We start from the raw sequence: 23,383 nt of genomic DNA on the forward strand, positions 1-23,383 counted from the left end.
AAACCACAGGCTGAATCTTTAAATCACACCACAATCAGCACAAAATGCCAAACCACAGGCTGAATCTTTAAATCACACCACATTCAGCACAAAATGCCAAACCACAGGCTGAATCTTTAAATCACACCACATTCAGCACAAAATGCCAAACCACAGGCTGAATCTTTAAATCACACCACAATCAGCGCAAAATGCCAAATCACAGGCTGAATCTTTAAATCACACCACAATCAGCACAAAATGCCAAACCACAGGCTGAATCTTTAAATCACACCACAATCAGCACAAAATGCCAAACCACAGGCTGAATCTTTAAATCACACCACAATCAGCACAAAATGCCAAACCCCAGGCTGAATCTTTAAATGATACCATGTTCATATCAACCATCCAAACTGTACAATCCATCATGTGGCTTCAATAGATTCAGTTTAAACACTGCACAAGCCGGCTGAGAGTCAAGCGTTCGTTTCAGCAGCAGAGTTTGGCTGTCATTAACAGCACATCAAACTGAAAGCTCTCCGAGTGTGAGCGCTCAGCGCTGGCACTGCAGCCAGGAGGCTCCAAGCCCTGCGCGGGCTCCTGGCCTTATCAGAAGGGCCGTCTGCCGCTCCTGCACAAACACGCACGACTCGGGGGGGACTCCCTTCCAGGCAGGAGTTACCTCAGAAAGACCGAGGTAACTCCCGAGCAGCTCTGAAGCAGGCCGAGCGTAAACTGAGCGTAGCGTACTGCTCTGCCGCTGAATCGTTTAATAATTATTTTTTTTATTTCTTCTTGAGGTAATGGAAAATTGAAATAAGTCTTTTATACACAAACGTTTTCTCTCGTTCGCCCCTCGCACAAATCTTAACGGCCAGGGTTAGGGCTGCAGCGCGGAGCCGTGGAGGACCGTTTGCTGGGGGACCCGCAGGCAGCCCTCGGGGTTCCGTGGGAACGCTGTTGCCATGGTTGCTCCGAGGGGGCCAGGGAATGCAGGCTTCACTTCCCAGAAAATGTGTTGTGCAGGACACCCCAGTGGTCCCCTTCACTCCTTATTAATCAGCGCCTTTGTCACTGGCCAATTGATAGGCAAATATTGAAGGTTCAATCCCCCAAGCTTGGAAACGACTCATTCTGTTCCTTAGCCGTCCCCTACCAGTGTCCAAACCGGCTGTTTCCAGCATGAAAAGCAGGTCTGTTTCCTGTTTCCTTTGTGCCAAAAGTTTGGAGAAGGTCTGGGAACGCCGCAATTTTCACATCCAAAGAGCAAATCGTACATGAGCAAATTAACACAGGAAACTAAAAGGAACATGTATTGCAATTAGAGTATAGTGTTATTGCCAGACGCAAAAGATTTTCAGGTTTTCTCTCATTATATTCTGATGAGGTCTTTAAAAAAAGCCTGTGCAAAAAAAGGCTGCTTAATATATTCTTAGCATTTTTTCCTGTATTATAGATCTTTTCACTTGATGCCAAGCAAGCTTGAGCACTATATTTGGGAAACTGTGTGGCGAAGTCTGTAGGGCACCCAAATCTCAAACCAAATACAGACAACCTGTGTGTGGCCAGGTGTGATTACTCCCTGTACTGTGATCCCATCTGTATCTGTGACCCTCACTGCTTTCTCCCTCAGACAAAAGTACAAAAACACATAAGGAGGGTGGACGGTCAGCTCTCCTCCAAAAGAAAAAGTTTAGCGTTAACTTTAACTTTTATTCAGCTTAATTGCCCCTGACAGTGGAAACACAAGTGTAGCACATTCTTGATCAATGCTGGATGTGTGTGCTGCATGATTTATCTGTAATATTCAGAATATACACTTTTTTAAATTAGCAAAACTAAAGCAGAAAGCTAGAAGGGGAAAACAACTTCGTAGCCAATCCCTCTGACAAATAGAACCAGACCATGAATCAAATAAATATGCATTTAATTCACCACTTCATCTCCAGGCTGGCCAAGCAGCAGTCTCTCCAGAAGCCCTTCACACAGCCTCGCCGCACTGGCAGCAGTTATACCCCTCAGGGAAACATTCTGATACCTATTATGCAAATATCTTCAGGGTATGGAAGTCACGTTGAGGGAAGTTTGGTTTTTTGTAATCTAATCGTACTCCTAATAATTCCTCTTCCAGCAAACAGGCCAAAATCGCAACAGAGTGTTTACAGGAAGTCAGATATAAAAAGTGTCTTCTTCCGCGAACTTCCAGAAAACCAGAGAAAACTATTTCGTTTTAAAAGAGCTCCAGACATGCAAAACACTAGACTATGACAGATGAGTGATGTGATTTAAGGCTTTAGCCTACATCCCACGTAACCTTTTCAGTGCTGCACTTCCTGTTCTACGATTCCTGCAATACTCATTTAATGTGCAGACTCATCTTTTACAGGCAGCGTATGGATAGCTGTGCGGTAGCTGTAGTTGTGCTGCGCGTGCGCAGTGTGAACTGTCGGCTGGAGTGGTGTAAAGCGCACCACCACTGGACTCCGGAGCAGTGGAAACACGTTCTCTGGTGTGATGAATCACGTTTCTCTATCTGTCAGTCTGATGGAAGAGTCTGGGTTTGGCGAGTGCCAGGAAAATGCTACCAGCCCAAATGCATTGTGCCAGCTAGAGTTTGGTGAATAAGGAATAATTGCCTGGGGCTGTTTTTCATGGGTTGGGCTAGGCCCGTTGTTGCAGTAAAGGGAAATCTTAATGCTACAGGATACAGTGACTTACTAAAGAAGTGTGTGCTTTCACCTTTGTGGCGAGTTTTAAAGCTCTTTCCTGTTTCAGCATGTTTCACAAGTTTGGTGTGGAAGAACTTGACTGGCCTGCACAGAGCCCTGACCTCTGTTCCATCAAACACCTTTGGGATGAATTGAAATGGCAACTGCGAGCCAGGCCTTATGCCCAAATTCAGTGCCCAACCTCACCAAAGCTCTTCTGGCTGAATGGAAGGGAATTCTTGTGGCCATGTTCCAACATCTAGTGGACAGCCTTCCCAGAATAACGGAGGCTGTTATAGCAGTAAAGGGGGGGACCAACCCCATATTAATGCCCATGGTTTTGGAATGAGATGCTCAACAAGCACATATGGGTGTGATGCTCAGGTTTCCACATACTTTTGGCCATGTAGTAACATGTGCTGGACTTTTCAAGGCTAGTTTACCAAGGGATTAAACAAATGTGCATACTTGAATCTGAATCAGTGTAAACATTTCTCACAGAACATGCCATTCCAACAGCCATCCTGTTTACTTGGATAATTTTCTCCTCCTCCCCTCCCCAGAGTAGGAATACAGATATAAATCTCCCACTTGTGAGCAGCAGAGCACCACACAAGAGAAGTACAGGAAATGTGACACATCAGTGCCCATGAACATCCATTTTAACTCTCTTTATCACTTTAGCCATACCAGAGCAGCTTAAAACCAGACAAACCAAAGTAAACTTACAGCCTCAGACTCTCAGAAAAGCCCTGCCTTTTCTGAACTAAGAGAAGAAACACAAAGCATTACAGAGAACACAAATTTCAGAGCTGAATATGAATTTATGAAGAGCGCGCTGACAGGTCCGGACATGAACCAATGAACAGCTCCAGCTACACAGGCCCAGCGCTGCCCAGACAGACCTGCAGCTTAGCAACACGTTTGCGTCCCTTGAGAGCCCAGTGCCTTTGATTATAAAGTCGGCTTAATAAATGAGTTCATTAATTGAATCCAGTCCTAAGGCCAGGGGAGGAATTAAGCCAACCGGTACTCCACATTAAAGGTCAGAAGCCCACTCGGGTGTTAAAGATCAGGCTTGATACAGTGCTGGACGCTGTCTACACCACGAGTGTCAAACTCAAGCCCACGAGGGTCCTATTGCTTTGTTTGTGGTTTGTTTTCGGTCAGCAGCCAATTAGGGCTTGGAAACAAGGTGTGGAGACTCTTGGGTCAAACAATGGCTTCAGTACTTAAAGGGATATTTCACTTTCTGGAGTTTTTATATTCCTTCAGTTTCAGCGCATGTTTTCAATTAGCCCGGACAGTTTTTGTGTGCAATGAAGGAAATTTTACTCGACACCGACAGAAGTTCCTGACAGCCAGCTGGCTTGACAGCTGCTGGTGCAGGGGCATCTATACTGTAGGTTTGTGTTTTAAAGCTAAAAAAATACACTTCAAGCAGCCCAACCCCAAAGCAGTAACATTATACCTGCAACCTGAGACTGCTGCATTCAAGGAGAGACATACTGGCACAATATAGGCTAATGTATAGGATATGTATGTTTATAATTGTGAATAAACACTACAAGATTGTGCTATGTGTATACATGTAAAGTCGTTAGAAACATAACATCACTGTACAAGCTTTTTTTTGTACGTGAAAACTAAAACTGAAATAATATAAAACAATCCAGAAAGTGAACTATCCCTTTAAGTGCTAGAACACACTGGAAACCAGCAGCTGTGGAGTCGGTCATGTTCAGCGCAGTTCACATTCATGGAAGAATATGACATTTCACAACACCTCTGATGCATCCATTAGCTAAGTCAAACTGACCTTTTGTCTGGCTGCCTAAAAGGAACTAAACTGTGCTGAAGGGGGTAACAGAGTTTGACAGGGACAGCTTCATTAACACTGCCTGTTTCAGTACGTTGTTAAAGCCCATATAATCAATTAGGCCTCTATGTAAATTCATTTAAAGCCAAGACTTCCTTTACTTTCCAGCAGAGGGGCAATGGTGTGTGAATGAGGATGGATGTACACAGCGTGGCACACTGCAGCAACTGATTAACAGAACTATAAATCATGAAAAGTACTGTCAGGTCAGAAAATGAACATAAGCCCCTCTGAATCTGCCCTGAACAAAGGGCAATATGATGAAACTTAGACGGCTCAGATTAGGCTACTTGTTCTGAACTCACGACATTCTTATGTTCTTAAAAGATAAATTAATTTTTAAAAAACGATTAGGCAATTACTACATTTGCCCCGGCGGCACACACTTCTGGGTCAGGGGAAGGCAGTTCAGCTATTCCGACGTTTGCCATCCACGGACGAGTCTCTTTCGCTGATAAAACAGGAACCGGCACAAAGTCCTGCTGCCAGACAAGATCACAGCCGAACTCTTATCACCGGCTTTGATAACCCGCTCCTTATATGGGAGAATCAGAAATATCTGCTTAGCTCAGCGCTGTTAAAGTTAGGCCAGATGAGAGATTAGAAATAACCCTCAGTCAGAAACGAGCAGCACAAACCCCCCTAAGCCCCGCTCTCTGCCCTTCCCTCCAGCCGCTCCAGTCTCCGGCGGTCTCTAACAGCCACGTACAGTACGCCCGAACGTGACGCAAGGCTCGGAAGTCACCGGGAGCAGAATTATGAAAATGAGACACTCCTAGATAATCTGCACAGCAATATACCTGAGCTCAATATGACGTGAACTTTTTTGTCTAATTCAATAGCTCATGACTGCTCTGTAACTTCCTAGGAAGGCCAGCCCTCATAGCCAATCACAGATTTGGCCAGGCTGCCGATGTGGTTTGTCCAGTTGCTTTAGTCCCATGTGCGCTAGATGCACACTCAAGCCAAAAGTCTCTTCACGGTGAATGAACGATTTTAGACCCAATGAACTTCAGCCTCCAGATTTACACTATCACCAATAGTAAGCATTCAAGCCCCAGTGAATGTTAAGTAGGCTACGCTACAGCGTCTGCAGCGAACAGTACTTTACACAGTACTTAAGCCTTTCTGCTTCGTGCCTGCTGTCGTAATAAGAAGTGTCACTGGCGCTTGTGGAATGCGGCCTGCTGTAAGGTCAGTACTCGCGAGGTCCACTCCTGCAGTTTTTTGGGAGCTGTACGGGATCAGAGCATCGCTCGTGTTGGGCAGTACAGCAAACACCACAGGACTTAGTTCCTCCCCCCCCCACACCACCCCACAGAGCAGAACATGCCTAACAGAACCTAGATTCATCACACACAGACAGATCTGCCACCACACACACACACACACACACACACACACGTACAGACAAACACATAGATACACACACAGACAGACACACACACACACACACACACACACACACGTACAGACAGACAGACACACAGATACACACACAGACACACACACACACACACATACAGACAGACACACAGATACACACAGACACACACACACACACAGACAGACAGTCAGACACACACAGATACACACCCACACACACACACACACAGACACACTTACAGACAGACAGACACACAGATACATACAGACACACACACACACACACACTTACAGACAGACAGATACACACAGACACACACACACACACACACACACACACAACCACTTGAAATGCCCATGAAGTGGCCGTCGGGGCTGTAAATCTGAAGCAGGGCGTTTCTGAGCGCAGAGGGAGGCCTGATGCCGAGAGCAGGGGGCGTTTCCAGAACCTCGGCCCATCTCCTCTCTGCTTCACGGGCTCCTGGCGCCCTCGCACCGCGGAGAGGGCACGTGCTCCCGCAGAGGAGAAAGTTAAAACGCCGCACTTCCCTCCTTCCCCTTGGGGTCGGCGTGGGGGGTTGCTACCGCCCTGAGACAAGACTTCCCCGTCATCTCCGAGAAGGTTTCCCAGCGCTGAGAAACGAAACGAGCTAACGGGCGCCTCGCTCGCTCGCCTCTCCCGGAAACCACGGCGATGACGCTAAGGCGCGTAAGCGGCGCGTGAGCCGGCGCGGCGGAGCGGAGCGGAACGCGGCGGTGAAGAGGCCGCTCCGGTGGGGCCTGCTCGTAACCGGCGTGCCCCTCCGCCCCCTCGTCACACGCGCTTCTGACCTCACGGTCGTTAAGCACGCGACGGAGGAATTTCAGCCGTCTGGCAACCCGACCGCTTCAGCGAAAAGGGGGAAAAAAAACGTGGAAAAGCCTCTCTTCCTTCAGCTTTGCTTCAAAGAATACAGCCTAAGCCTGAAGCTAAATCAGGGCTCGGCTAACCAAAATAAAAAAGTAGCCTGTGTGTCCAAAAATGCCACCAGTGCCAGCATTGTAATGTACAATACACAGAAAATGAATTCCCATTTGTGGGAAAAGTACCTTGCCTTAGGGTCTCACCACCAGCAGTGCCCCACTGAGGGTTTGAACCCTCAACCTCTGAGCCTCGAGTTCCTTAGCCACGATGCTACCGTGCGGTCCCAATCCAAGCCTCACTCAGAACACAAGCAAAACTGAGAATAACTCACTGGATTTCAGCGTTTCCTACGTGGATGGAATACACGCTATTCTGAGTGGAAGCTCCCAACCTCAGGCAGAAAAGACAGCAGAATAAAACCTCACAGGTACAAGAACCCTTCCAGCTTCTGTCCTCCAGCATGCTGCTGGGTAATGCTGGGTAATAGCAGCGCTGCTCACAGTGATGACAGTTACTGCAGCAGCAGTGTCTAAACGCAGCAGATGCGTCGTGTCACACCCCCCACCCCCCACCCCCCCCACCCCCCCGTGCAGCCGTGCAGCTGTGCCTCAGCCTCACGCTCGGTTCTGTACGGAAAGCCCCTGGAAAACGAGGCCTGCGGTTGATAAGCCGCTGGACGGGCCGCGTGGCAGATGGCCCGAGGACGCGCAGCTGCACCGTCAGCGTCGGCTCCGCCGGATTTAAACCCGCAGCCCCCTGTGGGTCAGCGTTTCCGCCCGGGACACAAGCACCACCTCCACCCCAACCCTCTACGAGAGACTTAACTCTCAGGGACAACCGCTGCCGCTCATTTCCCCTCTGTCGCCGAGCAGGGTCACGGACACAAAGACTCCGCTCGGGAGCGTCAGAGCGGCACATTTCAAGTACGCCGAAAAAGCAAAGAAGTGTTTCAGTGGGCCATAATGCACCATGTTAACATACTGCATCAATTTAGCCACGCCGTAGGCTAGCCGTTTCATAAAACCTAGGCCTACGTCTCAGATTTCAGACCAGCTCATCTCCATCCCTTGCTATTTGATCCTTTCGCAGAGTTAGTAATGGAAGAAAACTCGATTACGCAAGCAGCTCCACATTGGCAGTGAGGTCGCTTTGCTATGAAACATGGAAAATAAACAAAGAAACAAAGTGACACAGTCATTTCCTAAAAGTGCTCTTGTTCAGAAGGCACCAATGTTAAATTGTGTTTAATCCTGTATAGATCAAAGCTAACTGCACAACTCACAGCGTATGGTAGTCAGACATGTATAACCCCCCCCGTCCCTCCCTCCCCAAACAATAAAAACATTTGGGCTACACTGTCATTCCACCTTGCCGTTTGATGTCCTGGGGTGTCAATGTTTTTGCCTCCGGTAGTGTTGTTAAAGCTCCCAATTAAGGCTCTGAGCTCCATTTCAGTGCGCTACTGTCATTGCTTTAATAGGAGCATTGCGACAGGGCCCATTTTTCTGCATATTTACAAGGTGACTGCGTGGATCTCTGCGGTTTCTTGTTGTTGTTGATACAGCTATGGTCCCACTTCAGTCACTCCCTGTAAAGAAATGCGACTGAAGGTGAAGGTAAATGGACTGAAGGCGGGTGAAGGAGTACGCTGTGTCTCTCCAAGCTGCGCAGTATCTTTTTAAAGGGATCTTTCCTCCCAGTCCAGAGAGCCTGACAGCATCGGCGGGCCCGTCCCATCGAGACGGCCTCCTCAGGCGGTCCAGGCGAAGGCAGAAACGCTCACGTCTGCTCCAAGGCTCCAGCTGCTCCGGCTGCGTCTGTCTGCTGCGCAGTCCCCACACCGGCTGCGTCAACACGTCCAAGCAGGGACGTTCACGCCCTGCATGCGCAGTCAAACCGCAGGCTCCCGTCCATTAAAACGCTTTTGAACGTATCAACATCACTCATGCACACTCAATACCAGCTGTGTGCAAAGTATCAGTACCGATACTGATCCAGTCATTTTTAACATCAGCATTAAAGTTTCTGAGAATGAAGAAGGCCAGTGTGTTCTTCTGCAGGCTTCCTGTTTGATCAGCAGTAGCACACATTTTCTGGCAGAAGAGGCACCGCACAGTATGTGCAGCAGACCGCTTTGTGCGGAGACCAAACGCCTCCTCCATCTGCATCATGTCAGCCATGAAAGCGGCAACGCTGAGACCTCCGCACATGTCCGCTCAATGCTGCTTTCCAAAGGCCCCGGAGTGGCAGGTGTGCGATCACACACCTGGGATGTGAAACAGGTCTACCCCTCACTTAGCGCTCCACACGCTGTTACCCACGATGCCTTGCAGCACCTCACCCAGTTCTCCTCAGTGGCCTCGAGCCAGACGATGTCTTACCAGGGCGGTGGCACAGGACCGCGAGTGGCGTTTCCCTCCCGTTGAGTAATCACTGCGTGTCATACATACTGTACATACTGTAGATTCTAACAGGAGACTTGCTCTTTAGGCCGGCTGGAAGAGGCAGGAGATTAACAGTGAGGGATCATTTGCGTATATGATGAGAACAAGGATGAAGGAGAGTTTAATGGGGAAAGATGGACGCCTCAGTGCTGAGTGCTCTGGAAAGGGAGTTTAAGCAGGGTCTGGAGGCAGGGGCACCTTTAAGACCACAAGCCTCAAAACATAATTACACATTGAGGTTGTGGATTTCTTGCTCTAGAAAGTGCCAGAAGTACAAGTAAATTGTGGTCCAGGTATCCTGCTCATGGCTACTTTGACAACTTTTTGTTGTTATTGGTAGATGCAGCTAAATGTCTAAAAGGGAGAATTGTGGTTATTTCTGTAGAAATTTCCCTGAAAAGTGCCAAACTCAGTGCTGTATAGGTTTGGGGCATGCCCCGCCAAGCCGTAACATGGCGGATGGCATACCTGCTAAGATTTGGCTCAAGCAGCATGCAGGCAGGTAGGGGCCAGGGCAGATCCACAGACAGAAATCTGGGAAGAGTGATGGAAACACACACTGTCATTTCATGGCCACTGGAAGCGATTTTCTGCATGCCAATACAGAATGTCAGCCTGTCATATACTCCAAGAGTCTCGAACATTTGCAGTAACATAGACCGAAGTCCTAATACTTGTAATATACAAATCAAAGGCAATTTGAGTTCACATTAACACCGATTCAAGTGTAAAGATTGTGTATGATTAAGTTGCCATTGCAATAATCACTGTACTATTGTCTGCATGCATTCTGGTCTCTGCTTCAGTCCAAAAGATGAAAATTAACTTGACAGCCAATTCTGGGACAGCCAAGTGGCAAATAATAAAATTTAATTAAAAAATATTCATTTGGACAATGCAGCTTGGAAGGACACAAAGCACCCACCCCGAAAGGCTAATAATAGGCCTAACTACTAAAATACAAAGCCTTAAGCATCTCTACCACTCTCACTGCAGCAAAGAATTAGGCTATTACTGTTAAAAAAAAATAATGTTAACTGTTCAACTGGTACAATTAAACAATTAAGAAGGATTTATTCATATTCGTTTCACTGTAATTTGTGAACCTGTTCAGAGTAAGCTTAGGGCGGTGACTAATTGGCGTTGAACTGTATTTGTAATAAATAAACCATTAAAACCACTGGTTTGTAGCCAACGTTGGCTTTGTGTTTCGTTGTGACTTGCGTTCCGTCCTGGCCAGGCACAGAGACACACAGAAGGCAGAGCGCAGCGGTGTGAAACTTGGAGTGGAGCCCCGCCCCTTTCCATGCTCATGTTGGGAATGTTGTGACTGGCGGGAGAGACACGGCGAGCACACGCCATCCTGCCCCAGCGGGACAAGCAGCCGCAGCCGCCTGTCCCTGGCGTAGCAGCATCCACACAGGCGGAGCCAAGCCTGTCCAATCAGGGGAACAGACACAGAACGCACACGACTTGCCCCAGCACAGGGAAAGACTCAAAACACACACTATTACCCCCAGCACAGGGAAAAAGACTCAAAACGCACACTACATCCCCAGCACAGGGAAAATACTCAAAACGCACACTACATCCCCAGCACAGGGAAAAAGATACAAAACGCACACTACATCCCCAGCACAGGGAAAAAGACTCAAAACGCACACTATTACCCCCAGCACAGGGAAAGACTCAAAACACACACTATTTCCCCCAGCACAGGGAAAAAGACACAAAAGCACACTATTATCCCCAGCACAGGGAAAAAGACACAAATGCACACTACATCCCCAGCACAGGGAAAAAGACTCAAAACGCACACTACATCCCCAGCACAGGGAAAAAGACACAAAACGCACACTACATCCCCAGCACAGGGAAAAAGACTCAAAACGCACACTATTACCCCCAGCACAGGGAAAAAGACTCAAAACGCACACTACATCCCCAGCACAGGGAAAAAGACTCAAAACGCACACTACATCCCCAGCACAGGGAAAAAGACTCAAAACGCACACTACATCCCCAGCACAGGGAAAAAGACACAAAACGCACACTATTTCCCCCAGCACAGGGAAAAAGATACAAAACGCACACTATTTCCCCCAGCACAGGGAAAAAGACACTCTTTGTTAACCAGAATGAAAGCCAAGCGTGTTTGCCCAATGTGTGCCAGGCGGGCTGGGAGAAAGACAAATGCTAAGAGACAGAATTAAAATGGAGGGAGAATACTATCTCACATCTCTAGAGGGATTATACAAAAATATTAAGATAGGGAAACCAAGTAAATGCTGTAACACTCACTTTTGTGGGAATCATACCAGGAAATGCAGAGGGAGTCTTATGTTTTCTCTTTTGTCAAAACAAGTACACATACCTTTTTCTCTCCAAGCTTGAAATAAAGTTCACAGCTTAAGATTACTTTTTTAAAATCACTAGGGAAAACCTCATACAAAACGTCAGGCTGTGTCTGTTATTTTCAAAATGTTCCACATGGAAACGTCATGAGAATAATTCAAGGCAGCGAGACGAAAGATGAAAAAACCATCCTCCATCTGTGAGCACTTCCCCGGGGGAATCTGAGGGGTAACCGGGGGCAACGTGCGTCCTCAAAGTGGTGGAGAAACTGAGCACCAGCAGCCCACCGCAGAGACGTCACGGCAACCGTTTCCCCAGGAGCTAAGTGAGCGCAAAGAAGGCTTGCAGTGCGAAGGCACGGAGGAGGATCTGGGAGCAATTCGCTGTGGTGTGCAGTCCACCACGACACCCAAGGAAAGAGCAAATGTAGAGACTGCCTAGGAATCGCCCAGCATCTGCGCAACCGCAAGAGCTACAGTGTAGTTTATGATTCATATTTGTACAGCTCAACATTATCATTTAAGATAGTCCTGCAAAAAAATCCCCACTACAATAATATACCGCTGCAGACTTTTGTAAATAAACTCAAAAACGCATTCAACTCCCAGGTATAATAAATGTGGATACTTCTCAACTTCTCATTAATCTAACTGGAACATTTATTCATTTTCTCCACAGTTAGCCCACCACAACCAGGCACACATTTCAAAGGTTAGGCCTGAATTCAAAATAACATTTTGAGTTTGGCTGTGCCACGTGGAGATGAGCGTCGCTTCCCTTGCAGTGGAGCGGCATGGCCTGACCTCACTACACCTGCGAAGCACAAAGCTTCCTCCCAAAGCACCTCAGCACCCCAGTCAGGACGTGCCACTTGAGCCTGTCAAAACACGGACACAGCCTGCACCTCTGCTCTCCGCCTTCCTGTCTGAGTAAACTCCACCAGCTGGACAGCAGCAAAAAGAAATAAAATTACAGGCCACGTGTAGGCCTATACATAGGCTATATAATGGCAATCTAATAATGATCTGTGGGATAAATGATGCCCTCTACCCTTGAATGTTTGTACAATTATTGCTAAAATATCAATTAAATCACAATTAGGCCACTGCACCAAATTTTATTTTAAAAAATTATTATGATTAAAACAATACAAAACCTAAAATCACGAGCAAGACAAAATATTTGAGGACACAAAGCCATGTCCCCATAGGGTTTTATCATTATATATTGGTTGAATAAAAAAAAAATTTATTCAATAACCTGCATTATTTAATTTTGGGAGGTATAACAAAGAGCATAGCCATTAGCATGAATCCAAACAAAAGAAACACTCGCACAACTGCTGTCCAATCCCTTTGTTTCATGCCTGCCACCTAAAATCAAAGCAACCGAAGAAGCTAACAGACCTGCCCAGCAGCTCGCCAGGGTAGGGGGGCAGACTGGATGCCACTCCCCTGTGAGAGCGGGCCAAAAAGCAGGTAAAGGGGGGGTGGAGGCCCGGGCAAACACGGGCGCTTACATGAAGGGACTTTCCTCCCGGCAGACGGGAAGACAAGGGTTGCGATGAATAAACCATGCAGCGCCACTTGAAACAGGACAGCGGTGTAATTAATGATGGATGTGGCCGCCCGGCCTGCAGAAGGAAGGGGGTTCTCCTGCCCTATGCCATTACCACACCTCAGTGCATTCCCCAAGACTGACATCTTTCTTCTGTCACACCCTAAATCACCAATATTTTAATATTCATCTGCTCAGCATTTTAAAAAAGCTTTGTCTGGTGTCTGAACCTCTAGTTTTATACGGTGGGCCCTTAAGTCTAAATAACACCCGACTAAGAGCTGAAGCCCACTTAGGGCGCTAACCAGCCCATACCTAAGCACGCCCTACCCCTAAATGTACCCTCAATCTGAATAATGCTTACTAAATAGAGATTTTTATTCAGGTGACAATTTCCTTATATAAAATAAGAAATAGAAACAAAAAACACAGACAGAAACTAGGACGCTGATTTTAAAATTCTGCAAAAAGATGATTTCAGTGATGCGTTCTCACCTTAAAAATCAGCTGGGCTTCTTAAACCCTGAGCTCAAAAGCGTCTTGGTCTCTGGTTGTTTTCCCTTCGTTATTGTCCATGCACTGAACAATGGTCCCACTTTGAGCCGTCTGGGGACTCCTTGGAGCATTTAAGAGATTTATGGTGTGCAAAATTAAAGCAGTGCGGTAAGTGAGCACCCAACTGAAGCACTGTTGTGCATCCTAGAGAAATAAGGCAAGCCTGTCGACTCTACTCTTCACTGGGGTGAATAGGAAAATACAGCACACATCCGCGGTTCTGGCAGACACGCATTCATGTCCAGTAAACTGTTACTAATACTAGAGATACAGAGCTACACGCAGTTGCGCGTTTGTTAAACATCGTTGGGCTGCGGACCTAATATTCGACAATTCTGTGTATTTTTATTTGTAAAGGTTGTCGAGCCTACTTTTTTTCGGGGGGGGCGGCAACTAAACTGTAGGAAGAGTGGTTAGCACATTTACTCTTCTAGAGGTGGGTGAAATAAAAACTGGATGTCTCAAGAGGAGTGACAAGTAATCTCGTGGTTTCAATGCAAAAAATGAGGGGTATCATACCTTCTCCCAAGCCATCCCTTGATATCTTTGTACCTTGACATTACGTACACAAGACCTGAGGAGAAATTACCTAATCGATTAGCCTGATACCTGAGAGCGTCAAACAGTGCAATGAAACGAACAAAGTGGGGAATCGCGTCAACCAAGTTGCTGTGATTGGACAGAGAAAAGGGAAAATACTGAAGTGGAAACCATGTGCTGGGGGAAATAGCCAGCTCTGGCTATAACCCAGATACTGGAAATCTGTGCCAAGAATTCAGTCAAGCAGAACCAAACTGCTGTTCGCTCTAGAGTCTGGCGAAGGAGTAGCGCCGTCATATCTATGCATATTAAACGCCATTGTTCGCATTCACAAATAAATGACATAGGCTCTATGTATTTATTTAAAAGTTAGCCAATTGTAGGTACTTACAGTTACATACACTGTATAACGCTTCATAAATAACTGCTTAAGAGAAATATGAATCAAAAATTAATTTGACGATTCATCCAAAGTAGCTCATCACGTTATATCGACAAAAAGTGATAACCGGCGAATCGCACATAGTGTAAGTTTGTTGTCTAACTTGAATAGCAGTTCAGCCGTCGCGGGCTGCCGTTAAGGGACAGATGGCTGATGGTAACTTGCCACACCAGGACACAGTGACAGTAATTGCAGGATGTGAATGTCTGAAACGCCAAGAAGGTGGGTTATCTGACACTTTCATAGACTGGTTAGCTAGTCACCCTGACAGCTCACCGAGACCGCTTTTTCAAAGCAAAGTCTTATTCGGCCACTTCTGTACGTTAACTAGCTAGCGAACTACAGCACGACGTTATGTGTCCAACTGCCCAGCTTGCTCGCTGAGTAAGTTGAACGCGATGCTTGGCTTCTGACAAGTTAACTTGCTAGCATTTGCAATCTAGACAGTAACCCAGCGATAAGGCTTGAAATAATGCAAATGTAGGTTAATCTTAAATGCTGAATGCATAAAAGTAGCAAGCTCGTTCGATAAAATAGTAACAGAAGGCATCTTCTTACCCCATCACTCTCTTCCATATCCCTCTCACTTTAGAGTGCCTGTTCTTGCTGTATCCACTGACAACAACTAGCACCTTTTCACGTTTCTCGTTTTTAGTGATATCACTCAGCTGACTAGCTAATTTCGCTCTCTCATCTCTCTATAGTTAAAGGTTCATTTCCAGGCTAAGCTAACGTTAAACAGTCATGGAAAAATATATAACATCACCCTTCTTTAAAATAACCCTGCCCTGGCCTAAATTCAGTAGTAATGCAAGACATTCCTACTCTCTACCTTCAGTTCTGTCACTGCACGGAGGCGAATGGCTTGAATGAAGGCGTGACAGCTCCAGCTTCAGTTCTGCCTTCGAAATCGAACGGCGGAGAGACGCGAGACCCGAAGAGTGCGCAAAAATGGTCAAGCATAGTCAGCATCATTTTCCCGTTTCACCAACAACAGCTAAGAGCGAAAGTTCGCTCTCTTGGGGAAAGCATATATCACACAACTCACCAACGGTGCCTTTCAGTCAATTGCTAACCCGGAATCTCGCGTTCTGCCTCTCCCGCTGCTTTATTCGCTATACACCTTGACCTCCGCGTCTATCCTGACTTTTGTTTTCTGTTTTCCCAGCCCTCCCCCTCGAACGTCATGACACTTGGTACAGTCCTCTTTAAAAAGCTTCCGATTTGTGCTTTCGCCCAAAGGCCCATTTCGTGCGGGATGCAAATTTAACATTCCGCTTCCTAAAGGGGAATTATTTGCTAAATGGACTGAGTTTCGTTGTGGATATTAATTATTGTACAAGTTTTACTTCTTAAACGAAACCAGGGAAAAATGTAGCCGACATTAGGCTACACGATTCTGTACTGATGTACTAAAACCATGCATCCCTCTCTGAATTTTCTCAAATTTGATAAATTAATTGAAAACGACAGCAAGTTTTACAAGCTGTTTTAACATTTTTTATATGATACTAACATTGTGTTAGCATTAAAGCTAACGGAACCTATGGCCATTGTTTGAGAATATCCCTGAAATTATCAGAAAATCGTGTTATGATTGATTTCAGTGTTCCAATTGGTATAATTACTAGGCTAGTAGGTCTAGATATTTCAGTCTACAACAGATTTATTTGTTCACATAGTGTACGAATAAAATCTACTGTAATATCAACGCTCTGTTTTCTTTCCTGTTCTATAAGCATTAGATGACCGCACCAAATTTCAGCCATGGCCTCAACAGTATAGGCTACCCCGTCAGGCACTTTATTCAATTTTCCAGTCAGAGTTCATTTCTGCTGGTTTGAAGATATGATACGTAAAGGAATTAATAATATAACCACAAAACTCGTCTTATTTAACGGTTAAAAGTAACTGCTAATTTAAGATATGTTGAACCAAGGAAGATTTAATTGGATAAGAATATATTTACATATAGGTGTTTCAGTAATGGTTTATTTAATGCACTACGCCCAAATAAAATATAGTTTACATAAAATATTCCTGACATGGGCACCTGACGCAGCAACGGTAACCAATAATTACACGCAGTAGTATCTAATCATAATCATTTGGCAGGGATACATCTTTAAACTGTCCCCATACTCCAGCCCGCTCCTTTTGCCTCTCTCAAACGTGATTGTTATTTTGCTGTGTAAGCCTAAAATGAATGTCTATTTTATGTTCAGCTGCACAGCAAATTGCCAGGACACTAAATAGTCTTGTGAAACATGCAGGGTTCTGGATACAAGACCGAACACACTGGGGAAACGTTATAAAAGTAATCCGTCTTTACAAGGATATACACATTTCTACTGAGTTGCAGTGCCTGAATAAACAAGTGAAAGAGCGTAGCAATGTAAAAATAGTTTGTTACACATGCTGGCAGGAGTTCTGCTGAACATTCTAATTTTTGTCCATTTGACTGCCACTGTTGTTATGAAGCCCATATTTTTGGCCTGAGAGCAAAATGTTCTAAAGGCCATCATCTTGAAACAATTGTGGTTGCTACATGATGAATGTAATTGTGGAATTCGTAAGGGGGGAAATGGTTTCCTTTTCTTGCTTCATGAGAAATTTGATTGTTTTAATTATTGTACCTCAATTTCTCAAATGTATTTGTGCTTACCAGTATGATTGAGATAACATAAGTTATACCAAAGATTGGTATGATAGTGGACAAAACTCTTATGGACACAGTACCTGCAATAACATAACATAATGATGAGAACAGGTCATTAAGTTCCACATGCTCGCCATTTTTCCTACTACTAAAGTGTACCTAGAGCTCAGTTTATCTACAAACTAGATAATATCTAGCACCGTATCAAGCCTGGTCTTGAAAACCCCGATAGTTTCTGCCTCTACTACATGATCTGCCAAGCTATTCCACTGAGTGACTACTCTCTGTGTGGAAAAAATACTTCCTAACGTCTGTGCGGAATGTACCCTTTGCTAATATCCATTTATGCCACCTCATGCTACTAACAGTACTCAACCTGAGGAATCTCTTGTAGTTCACTTTTTTGATCCCTTTTAATTTAATTTAAAATTAATAAAAAAATATTTTAAAATCTCCAATCGAATCGCCCCTGAATCTCCTTTTACTAAGATTGCAGAGATTAGGCATCTTAAGTCTTTCCTCATAATTTTATCTTTCATACCAGGAACCAATTTGTTTTCCCTTCTTTGAACCTTTTCCAGAGCCTCTATATCTTTCTTGTCGTAATGGTTCCAAAACTTCACACAATACTGTAAGTGTATTCTGAAAAGGTATTGTACAAGATAAGTAAAACTTACTTGGGTTTATACTCAATACATTTGTCTGTATATCCCAGCATCCTTTTCGTCTTTTTTACTACTACACCACAGTGCCTAGAACCTGACAGGCTTTGATGACCTATTACTCCCAATTCTTTTTCAAATTGAGCACATTCCAGTTTTGTTCATCCCATAAAGTAGTCCCACCCTATGTTTTTGTTTCCCCATTTGCAGAACTTTACCTTTAGCTATCTTGAAGTTCATTTGCCAGATTTCCGCCCACTTCTGGGTTCTCTTTAAATGTTCTTGGATTACTTTATCAGATTCCAAACTATTAACTATACCTCCCAGTTTTGTATGATCTGCAAATTTAACTAATGTACTTCCAAAGTCCCAGTCAAGATAATTTATATAAAAGAGGAAAAGCCGTGGTTTCAGTACTGATCCCAGTGGAACTCCGCTTCCCACTGTACCCTGCTCAGATAAGATCTCTCCTACTATTACTCTCTATGTTCTGCCTTGTAGCCAGTTCCAAACCAACTCTGAAATACCTCCTGTAATTCCTGCTGTCTTGTTGTTACCTTATTAAATGCTTTTTGGAAATCTAAATATATAATATCGTAAGCCCCACTACAATCAAAACACTTGGTAGCTTCTTCAAAAAATGCCAAAATATTTGTCAGGCATGAATTTCCCTAGCAAAATCCATGCTGGCTACCCCTTAGGATGTTGTTATTTTCAATACACAATTCTAACTTGTCTCTAATGATAGATTCCAGTATTTTACATGTGATGCAAGTTAAACTGATAGGCCTGTAGTTTCCTGGATCAGCACAGTCCCCTTTCTTATATATTGGTATTATATTACCTTGTTTCCAGGCCTCCGGTATTTCTCCAGGTTCTAAAGACTGTCTAAAAATACCTGCCAGTGGTGTAAAGATGATCTCACGTAACTCCTTGAGTACCCCTGGGTATGTGCCTCAGGGTCTTATTTAGTTAATGTAATTTATTTAGTACTTCTTCATCCCCGATCGCAAAATCTGCAAAGTCATTATCCTGGTGTGAGTATTGAATATGCCTTCCTGTCTACTAGTAACCTCCTCTCTGGTAAACTCTCGACAAAGTAACTATTTAAGACATCAGCAATATCCTTATTCTTATTCAGCAATGTTCTTTCGTTATTCTAAATTTTCTGATTCTGATTTTCATTTTCCTACTGCAGTATTGAAAAAAAACATTTAGGATTATTGTTTTTGCATCTTGGACAATTTGCCTTTCAAAGAACCTTTTATATATACACGTCATGCATGATCCAGGAAAGGAAAAAGCCAAATTCTGTACACCATTAATGATTTTTTTTTTTAATTCAGGAGCCTAATTGCAGCCATATGGTGAAGACCATGTGGGGATATCTATACACTTTTTACAGAGTAACATTTTTAAATGGTTACATGTGTTTTTACACTATTTTCTATTATTACTTAAAAATCATGAAAGTGCAATCAATACATTATCATATTATCATAGAATCCAATCAATGTATACTTCTTGAACAAATTTGTGGGCTTCATGTAAGTCATACAGGCAAGGTTATATGCAAATAATTTACCCCGTTGCATTTTTACATTTTTAAAATAAAAAATAAAGCCAAAGGGATGTGGTAGTCGGGAGCTGTGGGGAGGACCGTGCCCTGGAAGTTGCAGCTGGGGCTGCGGGTTCAAATCCCCCAGTGGCTCACGGCTATTCCACGCTTCAGCAAGGTTCTTTACCTTGATCACAGCTGTAAAACCATGCTGTGAAACTGTGAAGCATAATCACTGTTTGTTTCTCTCGGAGAAACCCGGAGCAGCCCTTGGACAAGCCTGCCTGCTAAGCAAGCGTATACAGCAACGCAACGTTCCTCGCTACCTGCTGGAACCTTCGGCTTAACGGCACTCTCAGAACTGTGACTTAGTGCAGGATCTCTCACCGCTGTGGAGCGCATGCCAGCGCCACACTCCAGGGTATATTCAGACTAAGCACTGTTATTACGCTGATCCCCCCCTAAACTGCTTTATTTTTACACCAACACATGTAAACCTTAATTAGATATTTACTACAAATTACAGTGTTAGATTGCTCCAAGACAGAAAGTCTCCTCTTTTCTTTCTGACAAAGCAATACTATGTGCAGCGTGTATTCATTAAAGTGTGCAACCTGAAATTTGAACTCATTTTTATGAATGCATTTCTCTGTGCCAAATTTTTTTTCCTGTGATCTGATGAAACAAAAATTGGACAGTGAAAAATGTGCACCCAGTTATAGCTTTTGCAGGATTTTTCTTTATAAGTGTGGAATCTGCTAACCAATAACCCAACCCTGGCACGCAAAGAGGTCACTGAAGGTTTAAAGCTGAGCTGTATTAAAAGGAAGATTTAAAAAGGTCATATAATGTCTGCAAAAATGGCACAACAATGTTCCAGCTTTAAAGGTTTTTGAAATAAACTGCAACATGCACTTGGCCTTCTCTCAGATGGCAGTTAACAAGACATACACAAACATATATATGAGGGAATTAGTTGTAAAACTACTGGTGAACACTTTTTCAATATAAGTGAGGGCCATTTGCATAAGGATATAAAGACACTTGGTTGTAAGACTCAACCGCATCCACAGCTCAGCCAAATGTACATAATTACACGAGTGATTTTTCTCAAGAAGGACTCTTAGATGGACATGAGAGAAGGCTGCAAGTGTTTGCTAGCAAGGGAAAAAACTTGAAGGGTTATTAGACAAGAAGGTGGAGATTCTGGGGCAAGGCCAATGTAAATGTAAGTTCTATAAGCAATGCATATACCTTATTCATACAGTGCTGAATAAGGACTTTATCCAGACTTGAGTGGCAACATGTAAGATTTTATATGACCACTTGATCCGCAGGACTAATTTATAAGCTCCCATGACAGGGCTCTCCTGGAAAGAGGGGGCTGAATGCCTGAAAATTATGCCTGAAATCCTGAAAATTATGGGAAACATGGGAATCAAGGGACTGCAGTAAGATAACAAGTTTTCTTAAATTATTTAATCATTACTTCAAACTAGGCACACTGTAAGATATGGAAATTGTACAGAATATTTAATCCAGCATGATAGACATGCAAAACCAATTTTGGTAGAAAAAAGAAAATAGAGATTTCTAATTAGTCCTTGACCAACAGTGATTAAAAAATAATATTTTCCCACCACAAGTTCTCATGTTGTATGTTCAGTAATATGGTATGTATATCATAAAACCATCATTAGGTAAAACAATGTATAATTAATGTTACAGAAAATCCAATACAATGTGTTTAAAAATAATTGATGGTGAAATAATGAATACTATAAGAAGAAGACATATGAGTAAAGTGTTCTTTGATTGGAATTGAGTGCTCTACACTGAAATTAGTCAATTTTTTAAAAGGTTTTCCAACAGTGAGTTTGAAAGTCTGACACTAGGGGGTGATCCAATTCCAGTTTGTAACACCCCACCCCCCTCCTTCCCTTCTCATGTGAAAGGTATTTACCCTACGAAATGAGAATCATTTCACAACCAGCCAGTAACATATGCTAAAAAGAGCTTAATGGAAGGTCTGCTTTCAATGAAAGATCTGTCGATTGAAAAAGCATCGTTCTATTTATAGTTCTTGTGGTATCATTATAATTTGTGCCAATGCGGATCCCTTACTTTGTGATGTATATATTATGCTGAGGTTCCTCAGGCAAACTTTGATCAACATTACAACATTCATTACATAGAATTTCACAATCCCACAGTCCAGAGTCCTTTGCAGAGCACTCCACACTGCTAATCTCGAACATGTTAATGTGCAGTTACCCGTGTGTCATTTGCATGCAGAAAACTGCTCTTCTAAGATTCAGTACATAAGATATATTACAATGTTCAGAGAACACTCTCATTCTCTAAACATTGACTGTGTTGGTAAAACATCAGAGAAACGGCCAGCCTAAATTTTCAGTAAAAGCATGGTTTTGGGATTCAATACCCTATCACTTAAGTCAGTCAGTGAAATTCAGTCTAGATCACCTCTGTATTTAGTTTGATCACATTAGTGTGACAAACAATCCTGTTGAGATCAAGCTAACATGTTAAATGCTGTTTTAAGAAATAAACGTCCGCAGTGCACATTTATTGATGTGCAGTAGCAGTTTTAAAACAACTTAATTATGAAGAGAACAGGAACAAATGCACCATGCAGAGGGTTGTTGATATTTTTTCTCTTAGAACACATTTTAAAATACAACATATTTTTCAGATCAGAGCAAGTGGTTTTTGATCTTTGATGTTTCAAAAGTGTGACATTATGTTGGCATTACAGCCAACTGAATTCACAAAGGGCACCTTTTTTTTCTTCTTAACCATGACCAAACTGAATGTCTACCTATGGATGCAGTAATGTAAATAAGTAATGTAGATCACTTCTAAAGAATGGAAAGGTGCCAATATGACTCCATTGGTAAACAAATATGCTCTCTTTATCCAGACAAATTTGTCTAGATGATTATTTGAAGACAAAATTAGAGCTGCTTAAAAATGTACAGTTCCTTACTGTACATTACAGGGCTAACTTTGTTCCTGTTGGGCAGAATTGCATTGGTGCTATAGTAGCTATTTGCCCTGCACTGATTTTGCTAAGTTATGTTGAGCTGAATGTTACTGATTAAAATCAGTGCACTGCACCATAAACAGAGCCCCAGGACGGAAAGGGGAGACTTCCGATTGGTCGGAGAAGGCCCCATGTTGGAATAGATGCTGTGGATGAAATCCTCTTTGGTCCATTTAGCTGGAGGAATGAGGGAGACGAGCTCCGGATAACTCCCATCAGTAATCGCTCCATCAGGGTGGGGGTTACACAGGCCTCACCCACTCTGTGTGGTCACTTCTGACACAACTATTTGTTTATCTACACACACACTGGCAAACCAAATCTCCATTCCTCTTAAATGAATCTGACTGCAAATTTGGAATATCAAACAACACAATTTACAGTAGCCCATATCTGACATTCTCCTCTGACCTCAAGAATTACAACATTTGTCTGCCAGCTATTTTTAGAAATACATTTTAGACATGCTTAGGTGTATATTATTTATTGAATATACATTAAACAAAATAGCCTAATTTTTGAATGCTCTAACCACACTGGTATTGTCTTATGTCTTCATAAAACAGTAACATCATTTCCAGCAACTGCTAAAGTTCATGGGAATAAAAAATGAGTTCACAAACAAAACATTCTTTGAAGGAAGCAGGAGTAAATATTTTCACTAACCGACCACGCAACAAGCACAGCA

General features: G+C 43.7%; 1 protein-coding gene across 3 annotated transcripts in view; it reads right to left on the reverse strand.

Moving 5' to 3' along the window:
- Positions 1 to 23,383, reverse strand: part of psd3l (pleckstrin and Sec7 domain containing 3, like) — a 151,326-nt gene that overhangs the window by 120,658 nt on the left and 7,285 nt on the right. The window contains exon 1 of one of the 3 annotated variants that reach the window (XM_064308528.1): positions 15,311 to 15,493. The exons of the other annotated variants lie outside the window; for them this stretch is intronic. Coding sequence (XP_064164598.1) covers positions 15,311 to 15,328 — 18 coding nt within the window. The 5' untranslated portion in view covers positions 15,329 to 15,493. Of the gene's footprint in view, positions 1 to 15,310; positions 15,494 to 23,383 lie in introns of those variants that run through there. 3 annotated transcript variants of the gene reach the window in all.

The sequence above is a fragment of the Anguilla rostrata genome, chromosome 14 (genome assembly GCF_018555375.3).
Source record: "Anguilla rostrata isolate EN2019 chromosome 14, ASM1855537v3, whole genome shotgun sequence".
NCBI lineage: Eukaryota > Metazoa > Chordata > Actinopteri > Anguilliformes > Anguillidae > Anguilla > Anguilla rostrata.